The sequence below is a fragment of the Urtica dioica genome, chromosome 4, assembly GCF_054948205.1.
Source record: "Urtica dioica subsp. dioica isolate 48M chromosome 4, U.dioica_male_clone48M_v1_H2, whole genome shotgun sequence".
NCBI lineage: Eukaryota > Viridiplantae > Streptophyta > Magnoliopsida > Rosales > Urticaceae > Urtica > Urtica dioica.
The window spans coordinates 11,630,421-11,654,521 of NC_142759.1; the positions used below are offsets into that span (position 1 = coordinate 11,630,421).

General features: G+C 37.0%; 4 protein-coding genes across 4 annotated transcripts; 1 reads left to right on the forward strand and 3 right to left on the reverse strand.

Annotated features, from left to right (window-relative positions):
* Positions 1-1,783, forward strand: LOC149400435 (uncharacterized). Its single transcript, XM_089610433.1, has 5 exons — positions 1-102; positions 568-660; positions 726-827; positions 911-1,430; positions 1,776-1,783. The coding sequence occupies exons 1-5, from the start codon at positions 1-3 to the stop codon at positions 1,781-1,783; spliced, it is 825 nt and encodes a 274-aa protein (XP_089466559.1).
* Positions 1,784-5,026: 3,243 nt separating this feature from the next.
* Positions 5,027-6,549, reverse strand: LOC149400436 (putative methyltransferase At1g29790). Its single transcript, XM_089613288.1, has one exon. It carries the CDS (start codon positions 6,502-6,504, stop codon positions 5,074-5,076), a length of 1,431 nt encoding a protein of 476 aa, XP_089469414.1. The 5' UTR covers positions 6,505-6,549; the 3' UTR covers positions 5,027-5,073.
* A 2,056-nt stretch (positions 6,550-8,605) lies between these two features.
* On the reverse strand, positions 8,606-10,411 carry LOC149400437 (RING/U-box superfamily protein). Its single transcript, XM_089610930.1, has one exon. The coding sequence runs from the start codon at positions 9,833-9,835 to the stop codon at positions 9,215-9,217; it is 621 nt and encodes a 206-aa protein (XP_089467056.1). The 5' UTR covers positions 9,836-10,411; the 3' UTR covers positions 8,606-9,214.
* A 7,809-nt stretch (positions 10,412-18,220) lies between these two features.
* Positions 18,221-19,136, reverse strand: LOC149400438 (Late embryogenesis abundant (LEA) hydroxyproline-rich glycoprotein family). The gene has a single exon (XM_089612938.1). The coding sequence runs from the start codon at positions 19,091-19,093 to the stop codon at positions 18,425-18,427; it is 669 nt and encodes a 222-aa protein (XP_089469064.1). The 5' UTR covers positions 19,094-19,136; the 3' UTR covers positions 18,221-18,424.
* Between the last annotated feature and the right edge of the window lie 4,965 nt (positions 19,137-24,101).

Sequence of the window (24,101 nt, forward strand, 5' to 3'; positions counted from 1 at the left end):
ATGCGGAATCGCTTCCTCAAGCCTCTGAAGCTGGCGAGTGAAAGGGAGATCGACAAGTCAACTCCGGAACAGTCAAATTTGCCTCGAATCGCCGATTCCCCTGTAGGGTATGATGAGGCGCGCTCCTCCTCGACGTTCCAAAACCGATTAGGAAACCTGATCAAGAGTACCATTCCAGTCGAGCTCCCAGACTGGAATCATGTGCCTGCGCAGAGTGTGGCGGCTCTTATGAACTCGATTCATAACGAGTATAACTTCGTTTATGAACATCCCGAGAGTGGCGAGCTTGTGCCTGCAGATCCTATTCGCAACGAGATTGATATGGCTATCATTCGCTATGCGAAAAGGATGCGCCGTGGCCAGAAGTCGAGGTTGTCGCAGCTCTTCTTCAAGACATTTTGCGGGAGTAAGGATCTCGCTAAAAATGAAACTCCCGATGGCTACAACCAGGAAGCCTGGTTGAAAGCAATAGAGACGCTCGACTCGCCGGAGCATAAGGTATGAGTTGAACTTCCGATGATTATTCAAATTTCTTAAAATTAAACTTCACGTATTTATGTCTTGCAGGCGAAATCTCTCCGCAACCGGGAAAATTCGAAGATGAAGAAGACGAAGGCGAGGCAAGGCTCGCTTAGTTTTTTTGGTCATCGCTCGAGGAACGTAAGTCTCTTAAAATTAATATGTAATATATATGTGATTCATATTTTAATGTTGAAAAATTACAGCGAAGAGAAGATGGGAGTATAGGCTCGGCTTTAGCGATATGGCTAGAAAAACACCAGGACGCTAAGGGATCGTGGACGACGGACTTCGCGAAGACGCAATACGTAAGTTAATTTTTTTTTATTTACTATATTTAATTACTTTATTTCTTCTTATCTGATAAGTTTTTTGTGGTTTTATTTTGAAGGATCAAGTCACCGCCCAGACGATAGATATTTTGCGGCAAGCGGAGGAGCAAAACATCGTGATCTCCCAAGAAGATGCGGAGATGTACGCGATGCGCGATGTTTTGGGAGTGCGCAGAGACTGGGAAGTCGGTTTAGGGCCTTCGATCCCAAGGTCATCGTTGGGTGTTGCCCAAACGCTAGATGGAGGCTCGTCAAGTTCGTCATCTCAGACCGATCCATTGGTTGCCGAGATGCGAGCTCAGATGGATGCCCAACAAGCCGAGCTGCAAGTGATGCGGCAACAGATCGCCTTCCTCAGCCAGCAGCACAACCAGCCTCCCACGACTCCTCAACCTCCGCCTGCATCGCAACCAGGTGGGACGGATCAGCAGACGCCAGGTTCCACGCCGGGTTCTACGCCTGGTTCTATGGATTACTTGCGAGACCGTCCTTACGGAAGCGGCGGAACGAGCGGCAGCGCGTCAGGCAGCGGTGGACGAGGACGCGGAAGCGGTTATCGAAGTTCTGGCAACTTATTCGGTAGAGGAAATTCTACTATCGATAAGTTTTATAAGAAAAAAAAATAGGAATTCATTTTTTTCGCTTTTTTTGGAAAGAATTTGTATTTTTAATTAAGAATTCTATTTTAAGAATATTATTTCTAATTCATTTAGAATTTTGTTTAATTAATATTATTTGAATTTTTATTTCATTTAGAATGATGTAATTCATTTTTATTTTGTTAATTTACTTTTTTAATTTTTTTTAATTGAAAAAACATATTCGGTGCGACATTGTCGCACCGAATACAATGGCGCGAACATATTCGGTGCGACATGTCGCACCCGATATGCATTTACCCGTCAATTCTATAAAATTTGGCAGGAAAATAACTTGGGCATTAGGTGCAACATGTCGCACCTGAAAGTGTCGCACCTAAAGGGGGACTTATTAGGTGCGACATGTCGCACCCAATACCTTCTGCGACGGGTTATCCGGTGCGACTCTGTCGCACCTAATGTCGCACCTAATAAACTTTTAGGTGCGACATTTGAAGCATTGAGTGCGACATTCGTCGCACCGGATAACGTATTTTGTCCTAGTGTTCAAGCATGAACGTGGTGACAAACAAGTGGGTCTATCGTATCAAATACAAGGCTGATGGGTCAGTAGAGAGATTCAAGGCGAGGCTCGTTGCTCGGGGATTTCAACAAACAGCTGGCGTGGATTACTTCGAAACGTTCAGTCCGGTCGTCAAGCCATCAACAATCAAAGTAATCTTCACGCTCGCTGTCACGTTTGGGTGGGATATCCAACAAGTCGACATCAACAATGCTTTTCTGAACGGCGAACTTCAAGAGACGGTGTTTATGACACAGCCCGAGGGCTACATAGACCCAAACAAACCAACACATGTCTGTCATTTCAAGAAGGCTCTTTACGGTCTTCGACAGGCTCCAAGAGCGTGGTATGATCAACTACGCAAAGCTCTCCTGGAATTTGGGTTTATTAGCTCATCCGCGGATTCTTCTCTGTTCATCTACAACCGTGACAAAATCTGTGCCTACTTACTTGTCTACGTTGACGATATATTGGTCACGGGAAACAATCAGAAGTTCATATCCAATGCTATCTCCGTCCTTAATCAAGCGTTCACTCTCAAATGCCTTGGATCAGTGAATTTTTTTCTCGGCTTTGAGGTCACCAGGGACGAGTCTGGCATCTGCGTAACTCAACAAAAGTTCATCCGGGATCTACTTGCCAAGTCAAACATGGCAGCCTCAAAGTCCAGTCCAACGCCCATGTGTCCTAGCACTAAACTGCACCGAAATGACAGTCAAGCTTTTGAAGACCCGTCGCTATACAGAAGCATCGTGGGTTCGCTACAATATCTCACAATGACACGTCCCGATATTGCGTTTGCAGTAAATAAACTCAGTAAATTTCTTCAGGTTCCCTCAGTTTGTCACTGGAACGCGTGCAAAAGAGTGCTTCGGTATCTCGTTGGTACGCCTACTCAGGGTATCACGTTCACACCAGCTTCAGTGTTAAGCCTCTCGGCCTACGCTGACGCAGACTATGCGAGCAGCCTTGACGATCGCAGGTCAACATCGGGTTACTGTGTCTTTCTTGGCTCAAGTCTCATCACCTGGTCCTCTAAGAAGCAAGACGTGGTGTCACGAAGCAGTACCGAATCTGAATACAAGGCACTCTCAAATGTGGCTGCTGAGATTATCTGGCTTCACTCTCTCTTCAAAGAACTTGGCGTGGCCCTTGATCCTCAGCCATCTGTTGTTTGGTGTGACAACATGGGAGCAAGCTCTTTAGCGTCAAATCTCGTGTTTCATGCTCGCACCAAACATATAGAAGTCGACGTCCATTTCATTCGAGAGAAGATTGCTTCTAAGCTGCTTGAAGTCCGCTATGTCCCCACCGAAGAACAAGTTGCATATATTTTTACAAAACCGTTGGCAATTCCACGTTTTGTTTACTTGTGCTCCAAGCTTCACATGTTTCCACCGGTTTAGCTTGCGGGGGGATATTAGAGTATCTCAGTGTAGCATTTATGCATTAATTATGACGTCATCATTCAGGTTGTTATAACTGAATGATGGTGAGTCGGTTAGAGTCAAAAACTGTATATAATCACCCTGATGTACTAACAGTTTAAATCAATGAGAAAGATCTCAGTTCAAAGTCTCAAATACACTTTCTCATTCTCTCCCTAATTTTGATTAGAGAACACTGATTTCATTTCAAGAGTTTAAATAGAAATGAAATTGATGGTACCGAAAATAGTAGGCCGCAGATATGAACTTGATCATACACGTCTTTAGTTTACTCGTTATGACCTTGTTTTTTTTTATTTTTTTATTTTTATTTATTTTATAGGGCTAGCTTAAGTAAAGAATTGATCTCATGTGACCAAGGTTTAGATGATCTTCGATCATACATACATGTTGTTGACCGACACGTGAATGATCCTCTAATGTTCGAGGACTCGAAGGCCTATATCGGAGTCGATTTCGAGCAGTTAAGCATCAACCCCGTGGTTCTTATATCCAAATGAGATGAAGATGAAGTAATTTTTAAAGAATTTCTATATCTTACCTTTTGGGGACGTTCTTGATACGTGCAGGAGAAGAAAATAGGCATTTAGGAACGGCGCCTAAAGTTGCTTTTAAAGGCCCCCTAAAACCGCTTTTAAAAACTCTTTAATAGTGACATTATATACTATAAAAGTCATTTTTTCTGAAAATTCACTTCTAATAATTAGAAGCAAACACGTTTAAAAGCGACTTAGTCGATTCCAGTTTTTCGTAAAAAAAATGATTTAGACGACGCTCGATTATAGAGCGACTTCAAAGAACCGTGTTCTTTCATCAAGGAATCGGGGTCTCGTTCTTTCGAGGTGTTCTCGACTTCCAAGATCATACCTTAAAGAAATGATATTTGAGGGGACTTGAATGTTACATCTACAAAGGCTCCGTGCCTACTTTGTATCATGGACCTTGATTGAACCCCTATTGGGTTTCGTCACCTATTCCGACATTCAGACGGACTAATCACCATCGAGCAAGAATTAGAGAATTTGACATAAATAATACTATACTCAATGTTTGTTATAGCAAAACGTGGAAACATTGTATATTAGACAATATTCTTGTCATAAAACACTATTCATTTGAGAAAGAAGAAAAAAAAAAAAAAAAAAAAAAAACCAAAGTCATTCATGTCCATTTTTCGGAGAGTTGTTACAATTACTTTCTGCATTATTTGGAATTATAATTTTACACATAAAGTAAGTAGAAAAGAAAAAGAATTAGCTCAAGTCCTCGTAAAAATATTAAAACAAAGAAAAGAAAAGAAGCTTTTCTTTTTCATTTTTTTTAATAATCTGCATTATTTGGAATTATACCTTCTTTCAATAACCCTTATCTCTCCTAATATATATATATATATATATATATATATATATATATATATATATATTAAAACAAATGAAAAGAAAAAAAAAGCCTAATATACATCTACATGCAGTCATGCACGTAGGCATTCAAATAGGCTTATTGAAAATCTCACAGGACCATATGAAACTTTTGATTTGATTGCCAACAATATGATGATTATTACACTATCAACAAATTCAATACATATTAAAAAGAAAAGAAAAAAAAAAGTCTCATCTGAATGGCCTAGGAGGCTTCTCTAGGAGAGCAGAGAAGAAGACCTCATTGTCATTCCTATCAAGCTTAGGAGCCACAACCCACTTGTGCCTCTTGTACCTCAACCCTTTGAACAACTCCAAATAGCCCTCCAAATCCTCGCCGAGGCAAAAAAACCCGTCCACCCACAAAAGCCCGCCGGGCCTAATCACCCGGTCCCAATCATAGAGCACAAAGTCAAGCACCACAAGGTCAACCCACCCGTCCAAAAACCCCGACGTGTGGACCAAGTCGAGCGTGTTGTCGAAGAACGGTAGCCGCTGGTTCACAGTAAGATACAACGGGACGAACCCCCGGAGCGCCACGACCTCACTGAAAGGCGCTCCGAGGTTTATCACCGCCGTGACCACCGTGACATTGAGCTCACTCATCCTCGCCGCGAACGTCCCCGTCCCGACCCCAAAGTCCAACCCGATCCTAATCTCCCCGGGCGGCTTCACGGCAATCACGTCCCGGGCCAAGAAATCCGACTCGTTCCCCGGGACCACCCACCGGGCCCGCTCGTGGGCCGCGAAGTCAAAGCACTCCGCGCACTTCGAGAATCCTCGGCGAGCGGTTCGATTCTCTTGCTTTCCCGCCAAGCAAGCGAAGGTCTTGCACTTGTAGTGGCTCCAACGGATGTTTCTGTCGTCCGGGGCGGCCCAGGCCCCAGATGGGCCCGGGGCGGGCCCGGAGTAGAGGCGTGGGGCCCGCGAGAGGCATCGGCGGCGCGGGAGCGGGTCGCAGCCGCGGAGCATGAGTCGTTGGGCCGCGGGCCAGTCGTCGTCGCAGAAGTCTCCGACGTCGTAGGTCATGTACTTTTCGAGGTCGGCTCTAATGGCGGCCGAGAAGCAAGCGTGTCCGATGCTCGTGTACGTGCCGTTCGAGCCCATGAAGTTGGGCTTCCCGAGCCGGTTGGGCTTGGGCTTCACGTACTTTCGGAGCTCCTCCACCAAGAAGTGCTCTTCGGGGTCGTCCCGGGAGAGCGGTGTCGTTTTCTTGTCGCTGTTGTCGTTGTCGTTTTCTTGTTCTTCTTTTCCCGCGTCAGGGAGAGATTCGTGGACTGATTCTATGAGGCCTAAGATATCTGCCAAGAAGGATAGTTGGGATTGGGATGAGTTGTTTTTCGTGATTTGGTCTACGCGGGACTGGACTTTGTGGATGACCATTTGGAGGGTCTTTTTGGCCAAGGAGTTCTTTTCTTCGTCGTATGAGGAATTGGCGACGAGGAGTGATCTGAAAGAGTTGACTTTTGAGAAAGTCGCGACCAGAATTACGACGCAGAGAATTCCCAGCACTGAGAGCGGCTTTTGAATCCCTACGGATCTCCATGATACTCCTCCTAGGCCTAGCTTCGATGCCATTTTTCTCATGATCAAGATCTGTTGAGCTCTTGGTTTAGCTATCATTTCCAATGATTGGACTTTTCTTCATAGTCTTGAATTGATTATGGACCTTTGAAAAAACGAATCACGTACGTCCAAGAAAATTCAATGGGATTGACAAACATGAGACTGAAAATATGGGTAGAACTTTTTTTTTTTTTTTTTTTTTTCTTGGGCTCGAAATTGTGGGTCAACTTACTGTGATCGAGATTCACGACTTTTTCACAAATGTGCTGTGTCACATTTATCAATAAAACAAGCATTGGAGATTGGAAACATTATAGAGATCGGAGTCTATTGAGAAGTTATATATATATATATATATGTATATATTATAATTTAAATTTTAGTAATAGTTAATTATTTATGAGATTTAATACTTTTTTTTAATAGTTTGCCTACTGAATTTTCGGTTTGCTGTGTTATGAAGTTAAAAAAAGAAAATCGGAGATCGTCTCCCAGTAATTAAGGGTGTACACAGTGTCCCACGTTCCATGCACATTCTGCACAAAACTAGCTGTATTATTTAATGCATGTTTATTATATTTTAAATACAATTGTGTAACAATAAATCAAGTTTGAATGGAATAGACCATTTGGTTTCATTTTTCTGTAACGTAGTGTTCTGTTCTTCTGAAAACGGAACTGATGAACATGTTAAATATTTATAATCATCATTGGTTTGTATGATATGTATAGCATAAACTCGATGAGTCAATATGTCAGTTTTTGGTGATTAGTTACACTCCTACGTGGACCTTTCAATATATTATATATATGTGTGCATATATATATATATATATATATATATATATATATATATATATTATACTTTTTTGCGCACTTGCTTAGTTGGTGTTGATGATGTAAATGGCGCTTTTAAAAAAACATGTTTTTTTTTGTTTTGTTTTGTTTGTTTTTTGTTTTTGTTTATTTATTTATTTTATAATAAAGGAATAGAGAGTCAATCAATCCTAAACATGTGCTAGTCTTTGCACTCAAGGTTGACTTCCAAAAAACTATATATAAAAAAAATTGACAAGTACTAAGCTATTTGAAATATTAGAATAATTGCAATTTAAATTACCGTTTTAATTAAATTTAAAATATAGCCACATTTGATTACGTAACTTGATTTTTATATTGCAAATTATATTATTATACATTGTTTAAATATCGGTAGAAAATACCTATAATCAACGTTTTAAGGCAACTAAATTACCAATGTTTAATACATTTATACTCATTTATTTCACAAAATTAGTTTTCCTTATTTATTTATTTATGACATTTATTTGCTATGTGAATTTGAGTGATGTTGACTTTCTATACCACTAACGTGTGCCAACTTTTTAATGAGAGGAATTGATGTTTCGAATTCATTTTTGTGATTTATTAAATGATTTTCGAATGAAGTATAATTAATTATTTATCAAAATTAATTATAATTTACCAAAATTAACAGTTATTTATCAAAATTAACATTAATATTGATTTAGATTTATTTTATATATATGTTTGTCAAGTTCCTTAATGAGGCGTGTCACGTGTGTAGAGGATTTCAATATGTTATGAGAAATATTTATTATCTTTCATTTTATTTTATTTAATAATGATTTTTTATTTATTTTTAAATTGTCAAACGTGGTCTATGTAATTACTTAATTGATTTCGTTGATTATTAATTACATAATCTTGAAACATGGGTTAGTGATTGGTTTTTGTGATTTAGCTACGTAAGGATAATTTGGATAACTTTTATATGTAAATTTTGATAAATAACTAAATTACAAAATAAACTAAAATTTTAATTATTTCTTTAAAATTAAATTTGAAATTGGCTAGTGAACTAAATTTGAGATTGGCTACAGAGAAGGATCGCATTAAAAAAACCATCGTTCATATCTAATTTTATATGTATCATATCAGTATCACTATCATATGTAATAGTACAAAACAAAAATTTAATTTAATTTATATTTTAAATAAAAAAAACAGTTCCACTATCACATTCACACCGTTCACGATTCATGTGGAAATGGGTATCAAACCTCAGAATATAACTTGCCACACGACAAATGGTAAGCGGAAATTAAAAATCGCTTTTTAAAGGGACACACATATTGAAAATCCATTGCACACAAAATGTATGAGAGACTAGTCTTTAATTCACATTTCACACACACACGCACAAAAAAACACAACTGTAGTGACAGTAACAGTCATAAATAAATATCACCATATAATTCCTTTATCTCTATATTATTATCAACAATGGAAATCGCCGGTACGTGAACAGTGTAAAACCAAGTAACTAAACGCCAGCAGATAATAATATTCCCCTTCGAAGAAATCCCTCTCTAATCAATAAATTAACGTAATTATGTGTATTCAATACGGCCACCAAATCAGAAGCTCTACATTAATATCTTCCACCAAAAAGAGTCGTTGATCAATTAATGTAATTAAAAGAAAAAAAAAAGATGAAAAATGTCAAAAACACCCTTTCCTTCTCTACTCTCTCACCCCTCTCTACTTCTCCAAAATCCAAACACCTTTCATGGATCATAAACTCGCTAAAAAAACAGCTAACTATCAAGAAAAATTCCAATTGACGCATTCTTTTTTTTTTTGTTTTGCTTTCATAATCATCAATTAGACAGTAAAGGACGAAACAAACAGACAAAGGTGAGAAAGAAAAAAAAAATGTACAGGAAGAAGAAGACGAGGAGGATCAGGATCGGCGATGGCGATCGGCGGAGTAGAGAGAGAGAGGAACGACCTCCTGAAGCGGAGTTGAGAGCGGCGTGGGAAGAGGAGAATTCCGGCAGACGGGACAAGAGCCGTTGAGACGAAGCCAGGCGTCGAGGCAGCAGAGGTGAAACCAGTGGCGGCACTCCGGCATCATCCTCACCATCTCCGCCTCTCTGTACTCGCACAGGCAAATCGAGCACGTCGCGTCCTCCTTCCACGTCACCTTCGCCTTCTCGTACGGGAACTTAGGGTACGAGTTTATCACCGCCTGTTCCAGCCCCGCCGCCGCCATATCGCCGTCGTTTCCGTCTCCGTCCTCCTCGTCCTCCGCCACGAAGATGATCCGCGGCACGATCACGCCGTCCAGCGCCGACGACGGCGCCGCGCCGGAGGATCGCCGGCGGCGAGATCCGGCGGCGGAGGGGGAGGAGGAGGCGCGGCAGCAGATGTAGGAGGCGAGGAGGAGGATTGAGAGGAGGACGAGGAAGGCTAGGGCTACGGCGATCGGGTAGCCCAGCCCGAGGTTTGTGAAGTAGCTTGTCGGATTTCCTCCGGCGGGGAGCGGCGGCGGAGGAGAGAGGAGAGATGATGATGATGACATTGGGAAGAGTGGAGAGAGAAGGAGGGGAAGGGAGAGAGAGAGAGAGGGGTTTTGTTTAGTTTACCCATTTGTTATTGGGTGTTTGGGAAAGAAGAGAGAGAGAGAGAAGGGGTTTGTGTTTGAGGGAGAGAGAGAGAGAGAGAGAGAGAGTTTTGGAAGGTGGGTGGGTGCTCCAGCTGCAGCATTTAATTCTGGGGTTTGGAAACAAATAGAAGAGTAGAGGGGATGGTGCCATTAAATTGGGGGAGGGACGATATTTATTTTTATTATGAGAGAGGGAATTTGTTTTTTTTTTTGTATCAAAGTTACTTACTTGCCAAGTTTGTCCTTGGTGTGTATTTGAGGAAGGTAGATTTAAGGAACTTGGAGGGCTGTGTGAATTGCGAAGTTGGTTGGTTTGGGTGTTTGTGATTTATGTATCTTTTGTTTTGAAGCCAAGCAAAGTGATGAAGTGCGCTTACTTGGGCAGTTGGTTTTACGGTGAGTTTATTAACGATGTGGTGTGTTTTTAGACAAGAAATCATGATGATGGTGTTTGGGCCATTTCTAAAGAACATAGGTACGAATGTCTTGCGAACGATGTGTGTATGTGGGCTACTTGGTTGCTCCAATGTTTTTTTTTTCTTTTTGAGAAAACGGTCTCCGACCTTGACCTTCATTAGAATTATACATGGATAAGAGTAAATAAGTTATTACTTTTTAAAAAAAAAATTAAATAGATTTAAGAGTGTTTAGTTATAAATAAGTAACTAAAATGTCAAAATTAATACTTTTAGTTACTAATCTGTAACTAAACGCTCCTAAATCTGTCTAATTTGAAAAAAAAAATAGTAATGTGGAATCAGTCACTTATTTACTCTTACTGGTGTCCAAACCCCTAACATTCATTGGGTATTTCCGCCATAGCCCTCTCTTGTAAATCAAGAGAGGATAAAGAGTTCCAACATACATCAGTAACAAAAGAAAGAGCTTTTTGGCAAAGTTGTGAGCTAAAATATTACATATTCTAGAGATAAAAGTAAACTCACATGGACAAAAACAAGCAACCATGCTCAAAATATCCGATAAGATAAGACCAACATCGGTGGCCGGGATCACCTTAGAGTTGATGAGCTTGACCACCACTTCACAATCCGATTGCCCCACCAACTTCGTAAAGTCCCGGGTGTGGGCTTAATGCAAACCTCGACGAATAGCCATAGCCTCTGTGATCAACGGGGTAAAATTTTGGGCAAAAGGAGTACTTCTATAAGAGAGAAGGACAATTCCCATAGAGTTCCAAAAAATACCTTTAACCCCGTCTAGCAAGATTTTCGGAATTCAAAATTCAATCCTTTGTCGCTTTTCATAAGAACAAATGAACTTTCAGTGGCACCCATAGCTTTCATAAGTGTTCCCACCATGCCTCCAATCGCCGGGGAGATGAGGTAGCCGCTACACATCGAGATTCGCACATCAATCGATACTCGTTCCGCACCGAGTATGTCTCATCGGTGCTAAAGTGCCAAATGATCTCATCTTGTGTGGTAGACAGAGACCTCGAGATTCTCAAAACTCCTTCCAGATCGTCTTCACAAAGCACCCGTCGGAGAAGAGGCACATTCCAATCCCCATTGTCACCCTTGAGCTCCGAGACCCTCATGCCTTCGGGGATTCGAGAAGTGTCTCGCACATAGAAGCCCCAATCTCGCGGAATCCAATGGTCTCGTCGAACATCCATCAAGCTCCCCAAACCGCTTCGCCATCTAGAGCTCTCCAAAATGACCTTATGACCCCAAAGAATACCATTCCAAATACTAGATGCTTTGTTGGCCCAATTGGACATAAGGATGCAAGAGTCAGGGAAGTAACTCCATTTGAGGACTCTTGAGGCGAGGGTGTATGGAAGTGGAGGAATCACCACATGATCTTCGCAAGGAGGACTTTGTTGAACCATTCAAAGTTCAAAAACCCAAGTCTCCCTCTGCTTTCCGCTGACGAAGCTTCTCCAAAGTCCCCTAATGTATCCTCTCTTTTTTTCATTGCTTCCCCACCAAAAGTTAGCCGCCAAACGGTGGACTTGCTCCAATGTGTACTCCTGAAATTTTTACGTGTGATAGATAATTGAGAAACCATATTGATAATCCCACTAGCTTACGGATGCTAAGTTTCGATTTAAAAAAGTAACAAAAATTTGGTTAAGATTGGTATGACTAAGGATTCAAATACCGCGCTTATTGTTATCATCATGTTGCATCTCCGGTACCGTCAATATAATATTTAACTAATATCAAGAGGTAATATTTTAGAAACAATTAAATTAAAGTAAGAATAATTCTAAAATATTAAATTTACATATGAATGATATTTAATTTATTACAATAAAGTCTATTAGAATGGTAATAAATATAAAGGATTTATGAGTAAAATAAAAACACTAACTAATCTTTTTTTTTAATAAAACACTAATTAATCGTTGTATTTTAGGTATCCGAGGTAAATCTGTGAGATTTGCGGCAAATACCTTGTAAGTTAAGGTATTTGCGGTAAGTCTGTGCTATTTGTGCAGCTTTTAGATAGGGATGGCAACGGGTACGGGTAAAGCCGGGTTAACCTATTCCGTTACCCGTACCCGCTATAATTTTTTACCCGTTACCCGGACCCGTTTACCCGGATTTTGAGACGGGCCGGGTAACGGGGATACCCGCCGGGTAAACGGGTTAAAAATATTGGACCCGTTACCCGTTTACCCGGTTTAAAAAAAGGGTAGCGGGTCGGGTAGACCCGCTTACCCGTTTAACCGTTTATAAAATCAAAATCTATCAACAATATAAAGTTTAAAAATAATAAAATTTATGTGAAAAATATCAAAGTGCTACTACAATATAAAGAACATTAAAATTCAAAATAAATAAATAAAAAATACAAAAGAAGTCTTCATTGCAAATTGATCATCTTCATTGTAAATTTGATCATCTTCATTGCAACATATAAAAATTTATTATCTTTTTAAATATTTAAAAGTTAACGGGTCGGGTCCCGGGTAACCGGGTACGGGATGACTATTCCGTTACCCGTACCCGGACCCGTTAACACCTTAACGGGTATTACCCGTTTACCCAAAAAGAACGGGTATTACCCGACCCGAATAAATCGGATAACGGGCCGGAACGCGGGTAACGGGTCAAATTGCCATCCCTACTTTTAGAGCATAACGCATTAGAAGTTCAAATCACTCCCATGGGGTGCGAAAAGCTGTATACCCCTCCCCCACATCGTATTTTAAACCTTGAATATGACATTTAATTTTTTTGATAAAATTAACACCAGATCATAGACAATTAAACATAGCAATCTTGCAATTTTAGATGAAATTTATGTCGAATGTCCGTGTGAATATCACATTTTGCGTTGTAAACGGTTCCATTTGATTTTTGCAGTAGCGCACTTTGTAGAATCCTCTTTTAATGAACATGATTCTCTGTCAATATTATAAACAAAATTAATTAAAAAAATATAAATAAAATAGCCATAGATTTTTTGATTTTTTTTTTTGAAATTTTGAACCAATTTATAAAGTAATGAAAAACAGTAAATAAATTAAATTATAAAAAATTAAAATAAATATGATAAAAGACTACAAATAATTGAACATCAATAAAAACTTAGAGATAATACAAATAATTTCAAATTTTTATTACATAATAAATATGAAGTAGACACATGTTCACATTTTTTAGCCACGTTGAGGATACAATCGTAAAATTTTGGTCATTTTAATCAAAGTCTTTTGTTTCTTCTCTTGCGCCACTTCTTCCTCCGCATCTTCGTGGTGGAATGGAGATTGAGTTACGTCGTCTTCGTCTTCTTGATCTCTATTATTTTTGGGATCCTTGTATTGAAGTGAAATTTGTGGAAAATAGTATTGTGTTGAAAATTAAACATATGGGAGTAAAATTCGGACGGCAGGTGAAATTTCACTAATCAAATGTATATAAGCAAATAAAGCTTGAAAAATTAGAGGCGGATGCTTAAATTGAGGCTGTAGAGTCAGATCAGTGTTTGGGTTGAGTTAAAGTTAACCGATTCTTTGGATAACATCAATTTTGGACGAGTGGTGAATTTTGTCGAGGTTGAGATCAAGAAACTGAAGGGTAGAGGGTGTTGTGTGGGGAGTTCATATTTTTTAAAGTTTGAAGTAACAAAACATATTTGTTTGAGCATTGAAAGTATGAAAAAAGAATTGAAAGTAAACAAGTCAAATTGAGAGAGAAATAAGTGAATTTGGATGGGGTTGTATTGTGGTTCTCGATATTATGAGAGCATTGTGAATTTTTTGTAGTCCATGTATGTGTGAGTTTTATTATTGTATTAGTAGTGATAGTTGAGCTGGTGAGGAAGGTGGTGTAGCTGAATTGATATAAGTGGACGAATTTCTTTATAGCAAATCAATATAGATGCCGAATTATCAGTGACTTCGGAAAATGTTTTTGTGTTTTTTTTTTATTCATGTTCAATTATATGCTTGTTTGGCCTTTTTTGTTTTGTTTAGTGATCAATATAATTAGATATCCTAATTCACATTTGTTCCGTTTATACTGTTAGTGATCAAAGTATTATGGACATTCCAACCTCAAAAAAGTAGTTTGGTTGTTTCGAATTTCGTCCACAACAAAACATCATATACAATTTATTTTGTATAATAAGATTCGTGTATATTTAGAGACGATATCGTCAGTAACATTTTGTGTGTCATGAGTTAGAGTGATTAAGTTCAAATTTATATAATTGGTCATCTGGAAACAAACTCAAATATTTATATCTTGATCTATGTACGTGGTCTTAAGAATAAAAAGATTATATTATAACTCGCGTCCTTGAATATTAGCCGCTATTTTAAGTCCAAGTATCGAAGGCCGAGACATAAAAACAATTTGACTCTATACCGTGTACCTCGTCAAGATTATGATAACTGAAAAACTGGAGTGAAGTTAATGTATTTCTTATTTGAATAGTGGGAAAGTGATTTATGAGAGGAATTTGTACATGTGAAAACAAATTGAAACTGACAAAATTGATTGAAATTGGAGGTTTATGCAGGTTTTTGACCGTCAAGTATGCTGTTTATTATTTTATATCACTGTCTATTACATAGTCTTGTATTTTGAGATCTACAAGGAACCATATCGAAGACAAATGATTTAACGAATAAACACAACCATGCTTGCATAATTATTTACTTATTTTATATATCCCTACGTCTCTCCAATAAATACATAGATGTATAAAATTTAGTTTTATATATATATTTCTAATGTTAATTCTTGATTCCAAGTAAGAAAAACAAAGCATATTAATACATTAACTCATAATAATATCCATGATGATAAGTAATTTGCGCAGAGAGAGACAGAGAGAAACGTTTTAATGAACAATCAAACATGATTTTTCATCAATTATTAAAAAATAAGTATAATTATTCAAATAAACATTTAAAGTTTAAACAGAAAGCGTAAAATCAAAAGTAAATATTTGATTTATTTGCCACATCATCAAAATTGACTATTTAAACAAAAAAATTGAAACGTTGACTATTTAACAATTACAACGTTTCACGTAACTTAGTCCGTGTAATTTATTTTTTGTATTTATCCAAAGCAATTTAAAGTTCAAACCAATATTTCAAATATTGATACAAATATCAATACCGAGATTTTGATGTTACTGATATATCGGCTACCGACTGATATATCGATTGGTATCCTATAACATTTACAATACCGATTACCGATAATACCGATGATATATCGATTACCGACGGATATATCGACAAAATTCTTATAACAAAATAATATTAAAAAATTTAATATATATATATATATGCATTAACTAAACGAATATAGAATTTATTTTCAATAAAAATTTGAACATTTTAATATTATATATTTTTTTAATAATTATTACAACTTAAAAGTATGATAATTTTTTTTTGGTAATTAAATTATTTATATATACATATCTTTAACAATTATATTTTAAATGGATATATACATATCTATATATATTGATATATATATATATATATTACAGTTAAATGTATATACAACATATGTTAACTTCTGTACGTTTAATATATATATATATATATATATATATATATATATATATATATTACCATTATATGTATATATAACATATATGTTAACAATTATATGTAGAAAACATTTTGATAAAAACAATTGTAAATAATATATATATGTATGTATGTATGCGTGTAATAGATTATGTGCAGAAAACATTTAAAAAAAAAAACAATTGTACGATAAGTTTAGCATTGGAGTTTTAAAAATTCCCCATTGCTTAGTCAAGAAGAAGTTCATCATAATGGGGTACAAAGAAGGATTTATCTTTCAGTCAACAATAGTCTTTCATTGGCTTTTGGGCATGCTAACTATCAATTTGTTGCAGGCCTGTGTAATCCGTTAAATTTTTTTTTTTTTTTTTTTTTTTTTTTTTATGATATTTTCTCGATAATTTTCGAGTTTTTACTTTTTAAATCAAAATATCGTGATATTTTAGTCATATCGTCGATGTAGTCGATATTTTAACGATTTTTTATAAATATATATATATATATATATATATATATATATATATTTTTTTTTTTTTTTACCAAGGAGGCCTCAATAGCATTATATCATCGATATGTTTTTACCGAGGAGGCGGCGGTAGCGTAATATCGTCGATATCTCATGAGATACCGACGATATTTTAAACCCTGATTCATATAATGATTTGGTAATCACCTCTTAAGTTGACATATATTGAACACAAAACCCCCAATTCTTGTCTTCATTCAGATTCAATCTATAAAAGGGTCAGGCCCGGCCCACCTGCAAGGGAAGTAAAGCTAAGGCTTTAGGCCTCCTTTCCCAAAAGGCCCACAAAAAAATTATATATATATATACTCTCCACCGTCCCTTTGAAATATGTACAACACACAAGAAAAAAAATTAAATCAGCTTAGTCTTTGGCCCACTTGCCACACAAGGTCTATATACAATTTTTTTTTTAAACCGGCCCATCTATTATATTGACATCACCTGGAGCCTGGAAGCCTGAAAGCCATTTATGCATATACCAAACAGCCTATTTATTCAATGATTCGTGAATCAGTAAAATAATAGAGCGACTTTTGAAAAAAAAAAGAAGTGGGAGAGCAAACAGTCTGTTCATCTTCCTGACCAATTTTCAACAGCATATTCATATACAAGAAGCTGCTGATGATGGAGGACATCAACAATATCATTACATTACCCACGTGAAGAAGGAAAAAAAGATTAAATTCAAGGTTTTATCTATCCAAACTTTATTTTCCTTTACTGTGAGTGTGTATTGAATTAGTTATTGTGTTTGTGTGTCAAAGTGTGCATTTTTATTTTTGATATTGTTTTACTAGAGCTTGACTCTTAAAATTATCATATGTAAAATTTATTTTGCGTGTGTTAAAAAGGGTCCAATTTTGGATCTTCGTTTTAGGCCTCCAATTTCGTTAAGCCGGCCCTGAAAAGGGTTCCTAAACCTAAAGACCATTCTCTCGGCTTTGTAATGAGATGAAAAAGAGTGACGGGGAAGTGAATTAATATCTCACATGTCTCATCAACACCAACACATTTCTCAACACCACACGAGAGAGATAATTTTTTTCAAGTTTTTTTTAAAGCCCAAAAAAGAAATAAAAATTATTAGAAAATAGGCTGTATAATTAAGAGAGGATATTGTGGTAATTTCCATCAATTTAGCCATCACGTGGCAGCCATATGACAATTTAACTAAGATTTTGACGAAATTCTAACAAAAAGGCTAAACATTTTTTTTTGGCTCTAACATGAAGTGGGGAAAATGCAATTTTTATAGTTCCGGGAGTTACTAGTAAAATCGTCAAAGTTCAAATAGTTATTTTGTACAATTTTTCATTTTTCTTTCTCTTAAATTTCATATTTCATTTTTTATATCCCAAAATTTTATTAACACTCCCTCTCTAAATTTATTTTCTGGCTCCACCGCCCATGGATACAACTTACAAGTATTAGGGTGTTGACTGTTTGTAAAAGAAGAAAGGGATTTAAGTCGGGTCTTATTCTCAGCCTTTGAAATTAAATTAAATTAAAAAGAACATAAAAAGGAAAACGACCATTGACCTAAATGGATTGACTATTTGTTGTATGATTAAATAATTTATAAAGCAGATGATCTATATTCAAATAAATAAAAAAGTAGACGATTTATAGTGGCATTGACCAACTATCGGAAACAAACATTCAACGATAAAAAAAAAAAAAGTTAGTACGTAAACTCGAAGAAGAAAAGAAAAAAAACCACGCAGTAATAATTTACATCTATCTCTCTCACCAAGCATAATAATTGATCACCATTGCCCGGGAAAAGTAAAATTATTTATTTACTCAACTACATAATACAGTGAATATCTATGTGTAAATAATAGAAAAAAGCCACGCAACTAATCTAAATCTCTAACTCTCACGATAAATATGGCCTGAATGTATGGCATATATAAACAAACAACATAGCTAAGAACCTATACATACCCTAGAGATCGACCTTCCTCTTGCATTTCTGCTCCTGAATCGCCTGCGACGAGATATTCAGCGCCATGGTGCAATTCATCTTCACAACGACATGTCGTTTCACAAGCCCCAAGATATTAACCCGACCCGGAACCCTCGAGTAGCTGCTCATTCTCAGAAGACCCGACCCGATATCGCCGAGGAGATTCGGGCTATCCAAGACCCGATCCGTTATGATGTCCACGCTTATGTTCATCCTCACCGTCCTCCTCGCCGCCGACCGCCCCGGCGGTCCTCGCGCCTCGCCGACCACCGCGCCGTGGAACAGAAGCGACGTCGTCGTGTTGCTGTACACGAACGACGCCACGTTCGGGTTCTTGACCGACACGTCAGCGGTCAACGAGACGTTCGTCCCCGGTTTGGGGGTCTTCCCGCTGACCAGCTCCAAGTGCGTCACGAATATTCCGTTCATTTTGATGATCGGCTCTTTCACTCTGAACACCGTGAAGGCAAGGATTATAATTACGATGGCTAAGACTACCAGAATCGCCGCCGCGAAGCCGCAGCATTTCAGGAGTTTTCGGCGGCGGAGGTTTTTTCGCTTTTGCAGCGTGGATGCCACGTCATCGCCGTCGCTGATGGCGTGTATGGATTGCGGGGCTAGAGGCCGGACTTGCTCTTTCTCTCCCATGGTACTTGAGACTTTGAGAGGTATATACGGAGTAACGGAGAGAAATGTTGGTGTGTTTAATTAGTTTGTTATGTAGTGTTGAGAGCTAATATCTATTATGTATGAGACACGTGTCCTAGGGCCATTATTTTGATTGGAGCTGCTTAATGCTGACTTTTCTCTCACGTTTTAAGTTGTGACAATGGGAGCTTTACGTCGTTACAAATGCATTAATTTTGTGATGAAGGTGTGTCGAATTGTGATTGTGTGAAGGTTGGAAAATTTATGTATCTATGCCAATATTGGTCAAAACTATTGCGCCATATAACTAGTCTAGTATATATAATTCAAAGAGAGAATTGATGTTGCAAATGAAGTTTTCACACGGGGGTGGCGTAAATTATGAGGTATGGTTGTGTGGAATCTCAACAAAATGTTTGCTAATTAAATTTGAAAGCGGAATATATAATTTTTTTGGTCTTCTTTCTAAAACCATGGAATGGTCCCTTATAGTCTTGGAGAGAATTGATATCATCAGCGTAGGGTCATATGAGTATTTTGGTGCGTCGATCGGGGAGGATAATGGATTTATTCGATAAGTCACGAAATGACTTTAGTCAACTATTAAACTTTTTCTGCTTAAATTAAAATGAGTTAAAATGTGATTAAGTGACTTATTTAATGGGCATTGTAGCAAAATAGCCACTTTGAAACTATAGATTTTGTTTTTAGCCTATGTTTCATAACTTTTAGGGAAATATCCAACGTGCTTAGGTGTCAATAATTAATAGACTAATTTGCCCTTTTACTTAATCAAATGGAAATAATGAATATATTTATATTAAATAATAGGCAATAATAATATAAAATAACAGAAAATTTCAAAATTGTTATACGTGGCACGCTAATCTATAACGGCTCACCAAGATTGGCGTTACTGTTGAGAACCTGTCAACACAGATAATAAACGTAAATTACTGGAAATTATCTCATTCTTGAATGGAAATAAATGGAAATAACTGTAAATAAATCATCTGTAACAACACAGTCTGTACTATTTTTTTAAAAACCAGATCTGAGATCTGGGTTAAAAAAAAACCCAGATCTAGTTTCGAAATAAATGGAAATAATTGTAAATAATATACTACAGAAGCTTAATTGTAAGGTGCGCCTCCCATCGGGGAAGGCCGGGCCCAGGCTGCCCGGGCCTCCATCGTCGCCGCTCGCCTGCCAAACAGTCCCGGCGTCGCCGCCCAGGGCCGACACGACCATCCCAGCGCCCGGCTCGACCTGCGCGACTCCACCCAGGCCGCGCGCGCCCCCATCCCAGCGCCCGGCTCGACCTGCGCGACTCCACCCAGGCCGCGCGCGCCCCCAGAGCCGCCTGGGTCTCCTCTGGCGATGCTTCCGGCGCAGACAGCGCCGACGAGGGCCGGCGCACCTTCGCCCGGGCCCGCCTCGCCGAGCACGCCTCCACGCCGGTCGACTCGGCTCTCCCCGGCGCTCCTAGGCCGACGCCACCCGGTGCCGATCTCGCCGGGCGCAGCCACGCTCGAGTTGGAGAGAGAGAGATAGAGAGAGAGAGAGAAAACGCCCAGATCCGATTTGTGGAGTGGCTGGAGAGAGAGAGTGAGAGAGAGAGAGAGAACGTGGATAATGATTCAAAAGCAAAATAACTGCCTCCTACGTATCAGGAACAATTAACGCACAAAAAAAAGAAAAAAAAATATGCTAATTAAAAAACTGAGGACAAAAAAGTAAAACATAATTTGCCACCTATTACGTTTGGCTATTTCCCTAAAAAACTCCAAACATAGGCTAGATCTCAAACCTAACGTTTTAGGTGGCCTAGTTGCTTATAAAACTCTTATTTAATTAGAGGGACGTATATCGAGACACATGAAGGAAAACAGAGTCCGGCTATGAGATATGGCTGATCGTCGGCTTGCCCCTCAGCTTGACGTTAGCATAAATTATCAAAGAAGTATATTCGTGCCTCAATTGGAGAGTGCTGAAATAAAAATGGGGAGTGTAGCAACTAGCCTAATTGAAAGTTTGTAATTTTAGTTTAGCCAATGTTTACATTTTAATTTTTGAAAAATAAAGGGTCTATTAGATATATAACCATATTTACACTTTTAAATTGCTATTTAACCATGAGTAAATATTTGGTAAATAGTCATGTCCACGTGTTTACACCCGTAAATTGATTATAATACTCCATTTTATTTACACATTGGGCGGAAAATAAAATGAGATATTTTAGTAAATTTAAGGATGTAAATACGTAGACGTGACTATTTACCAAATATTTTTTAAAGGTTGACTAAATAGCAATTTAAAAGTGTAAATATGATTTTTGCTAATAATTACTTTCAATAACTTAAAGGGCACTGTAGCAAAATAGCCAAAATGAAACTATGAAATTTGGATCTAGCCTATGTTTGACAATTTTTATGGATATAGCCAAATGGCTTATGTGTCAATAATTAAGGTCTGATTTGCCCTTATTTATTAACAAATTCGTCACTTTCTCTCTCTTATTTTTTTTCAAATAATTTTTTTTTCATCAAAACTTCAAAAATTCATATCTTTCTCATACGAACTCGAAATTGAGTGATTCCAAATCCTACGGATTCGTGACGCCAAGATCTTCAAAAATAGATCCATTGTGTTTGATGAAAAATCATTTTTAATACCATGGATGTAGAAAAATCATGTTACTATCTTAAATATGGAAATAATTGAAATTTATCAAAAAAATAAATGGAAATGTAAATATAATACATTAAACATAATTTTTCATCACACACAATGGGTCTATTTTTGAAGATCTCGACGCCACGAATTTGTAGGATTTGAAATCACTCAATTTCGAGATCGTATGAGAAAGATACGAATTTTTGATGCAAAAAAAATTATTTGAAAAAAAATAAGAAAGAGAAAGTGACGAATTTGTTAATAAATAAGGGTAAATCAGACCTTAATCATTGCCACATAAGCCATTTGGCTATATCCCTAAAAATTGTCAAACATAGACTAGATCCAAAATCACATGTTTAAAGTGGCTTAGTTACTTATAAATCTCTAACTTAAATGTATGCCTATTACGTTACTACCCTCAAAACTGTTGCCACCTAGTTGTTTTGTATATTTTCAATTTTTTTTATTAAAAAGAAAGAAAATAAACGAAATAAAAACTTACCAAAAAAAAAAAAACCCTATACATGTGATGTTCATAAAGATTTTTTTTCACCAAAATCGCATAACCCATTTTTCTCTCTTTCAACACTACCCTAAACCACAAATTAGAAAATTTGAAGTTAATATCAATTAACAACTATTAACAATGCAAAAAGTCGAAAACATGTAAGCCCAGTTAGTTATTAACAGATATTAACAATAATTAACAGATATTAACAATTATGAACTTAACTCGTTTTATAAAGAATATAAAAATAAAAACATCCTTTGGACAAAAATATGCCACATAACCAATTTAGCTATTTTGTTAAATTTTCTACAACGTTGGCTATAATAAAATTATAACGTTTTAAGTGACGTAATTAGTTATAAATTCAATAAAAATTGTCATTTGGACAAAAAGAAAGAAGTCGATAGTAAGCTTACCTTTAGTGATCGCCTACCTTTAGTTGAGACTCTTGCAACATGTTTGTATGGAGTTCTTTTGGATGAATTGCAAAATTAATGAGTACAAGGCATATAGAAGAGCCAACCACCAATTCAGGAGGGGTCAATTGTTTGAGCTTTAATTTTAATGTAAATTTAAAAAGATAACTAATAGGGTTCAACTTAAGCTTTAACTTTAGTGTAGATTTAAAAAGATATGTACATAAGAATTGCATTTTTATTAAATGATATGCACCATCCTTGTTTAAAATTAAATTAATCTATTTTTTTTTCTCATATAGATAATTTATCGTCTTTCTTCATTATATAGAAGTATCACGGTACACTTTCAATGGAAAAGTTGATTATCAGCGACCATTTATAATCATCGGCTGCAAAATAAGCATGGATTTTGCAGAGTAAATAAAAAATTGAGTTTTATGAGGTGACGAGTACTTTTGTCTGAAAAATGAAAAAAAATTAATGGGTTTTTTAACATATGATTTTTCATATCAAATAGCATAAATGCAAAAAAAAAAAAAAAAAAATGATGTACTTTAGTACTCATTCTTTTTTTTAAGGGACTAAAATACACGTCGACGATGAAGCTCGTACTCCTCACAACCACCTTCTTTAATCTCCGAATATTTTTTTTTACCGCCGACTCCGATACGAGAAACGCATTGGGACCAACATGACCGATGCCGACAAAATTTGGGCAGGGATCGACAATACTAAATTTGCACGATTTGGTTTTCGTGGCTAGACCGATATGACTGATTGAGACAGATTTTGACCGATACTAAAATCTACGCAATTTGTCGATGACGGTGGTTCATGGGTTGTACAAATTAATTGATTAGTGAATCGATAGAAATCCAAAACTCAGAATTACATTAGCAAATTGAAAAATTGTTTCAGTTAATATTAACAAAATCTCAAGTTTGCACTATCGAATTGCTACACGTGTAATTCGGTCCTAATATAACATGATAAATAGTAAATGTGAAACTGAATAATAATATTCAATATTTTAACCGAAAGAATTAAGGAATTTTGATACAAATCTCATTAAATTAATGTTACTTATCAAAATCAACGAAAAATTTCGTAATGCCCTTTAAAATTTGGTGATAGATCCGTCACAAAATAATAAAATAGTCACAAAATGATATTTTTGTAGAAAAAATTAATTCTCTATCCGCCTCTCCTAATTTTATAAAAATCTAAAAAACTAAATATAGACGAACAAAAGTACAGGTAGTTTGTCATCTCCTCTATCAAATCCATCTATACAAATTGAATTTTCAATATGTTACTTTTTTTTTTAATATATAAAAAACAAATCTCAGTTAAAAAAGATAAATTGTTGCAAAGCAAATGGACTGATAGTAAAATA

What these genes read in the sequence shown, in the direction of transcription:
- LOC149400435 (XM_089610433.1), top strand. Translation starts at nt 1, where the DNA reads ATGCGGAATCGCTTCCTCAAGCCTCTGAAGCTGGCGAGTGAAAGGGAG. An exon ending in CTCGAATCGCCGATTCCCCT is followed by an intron (nt 103 to 567) that starts GTAGGGTATGAT and finishes TATGTCTTGCAG; the next exon opens with GCGAAATCTCTCCGCAACCG. An exon ending in TTGGTCATCGCTCGAGGAAC is followed by an intron (nt 661 to 725) that starts GTAAGTCTCTTA and finishes GAAAAATTACAG; the next exon opens with CGAAGAGAAGATGGGAGTAT.
- LOC149400436 (XM_089613288.1), bottom strand. Translation starts at nt 6,504, where the DNA reads ATGATAGCTAAACCAAGAGCTCAACAGATCTTGATCATGAGAAAAATG.
- LOC149400437 (XM_089610930.1), bottom strand. Translation starts at nt 9,835, where the DNA reads ATGTCATCATCATCATCTCTCCTCTCTCCTCCGCCGCCGCTCCCCGCC.
- LOC149400438 (XM_089612938.1), bottom strand. Translation starts at nt 19,093, where the DNA reads ATGGGAGAGAAAGAGCAAGTCCGGCCTCTAGCCCCGCAATCCATACAC.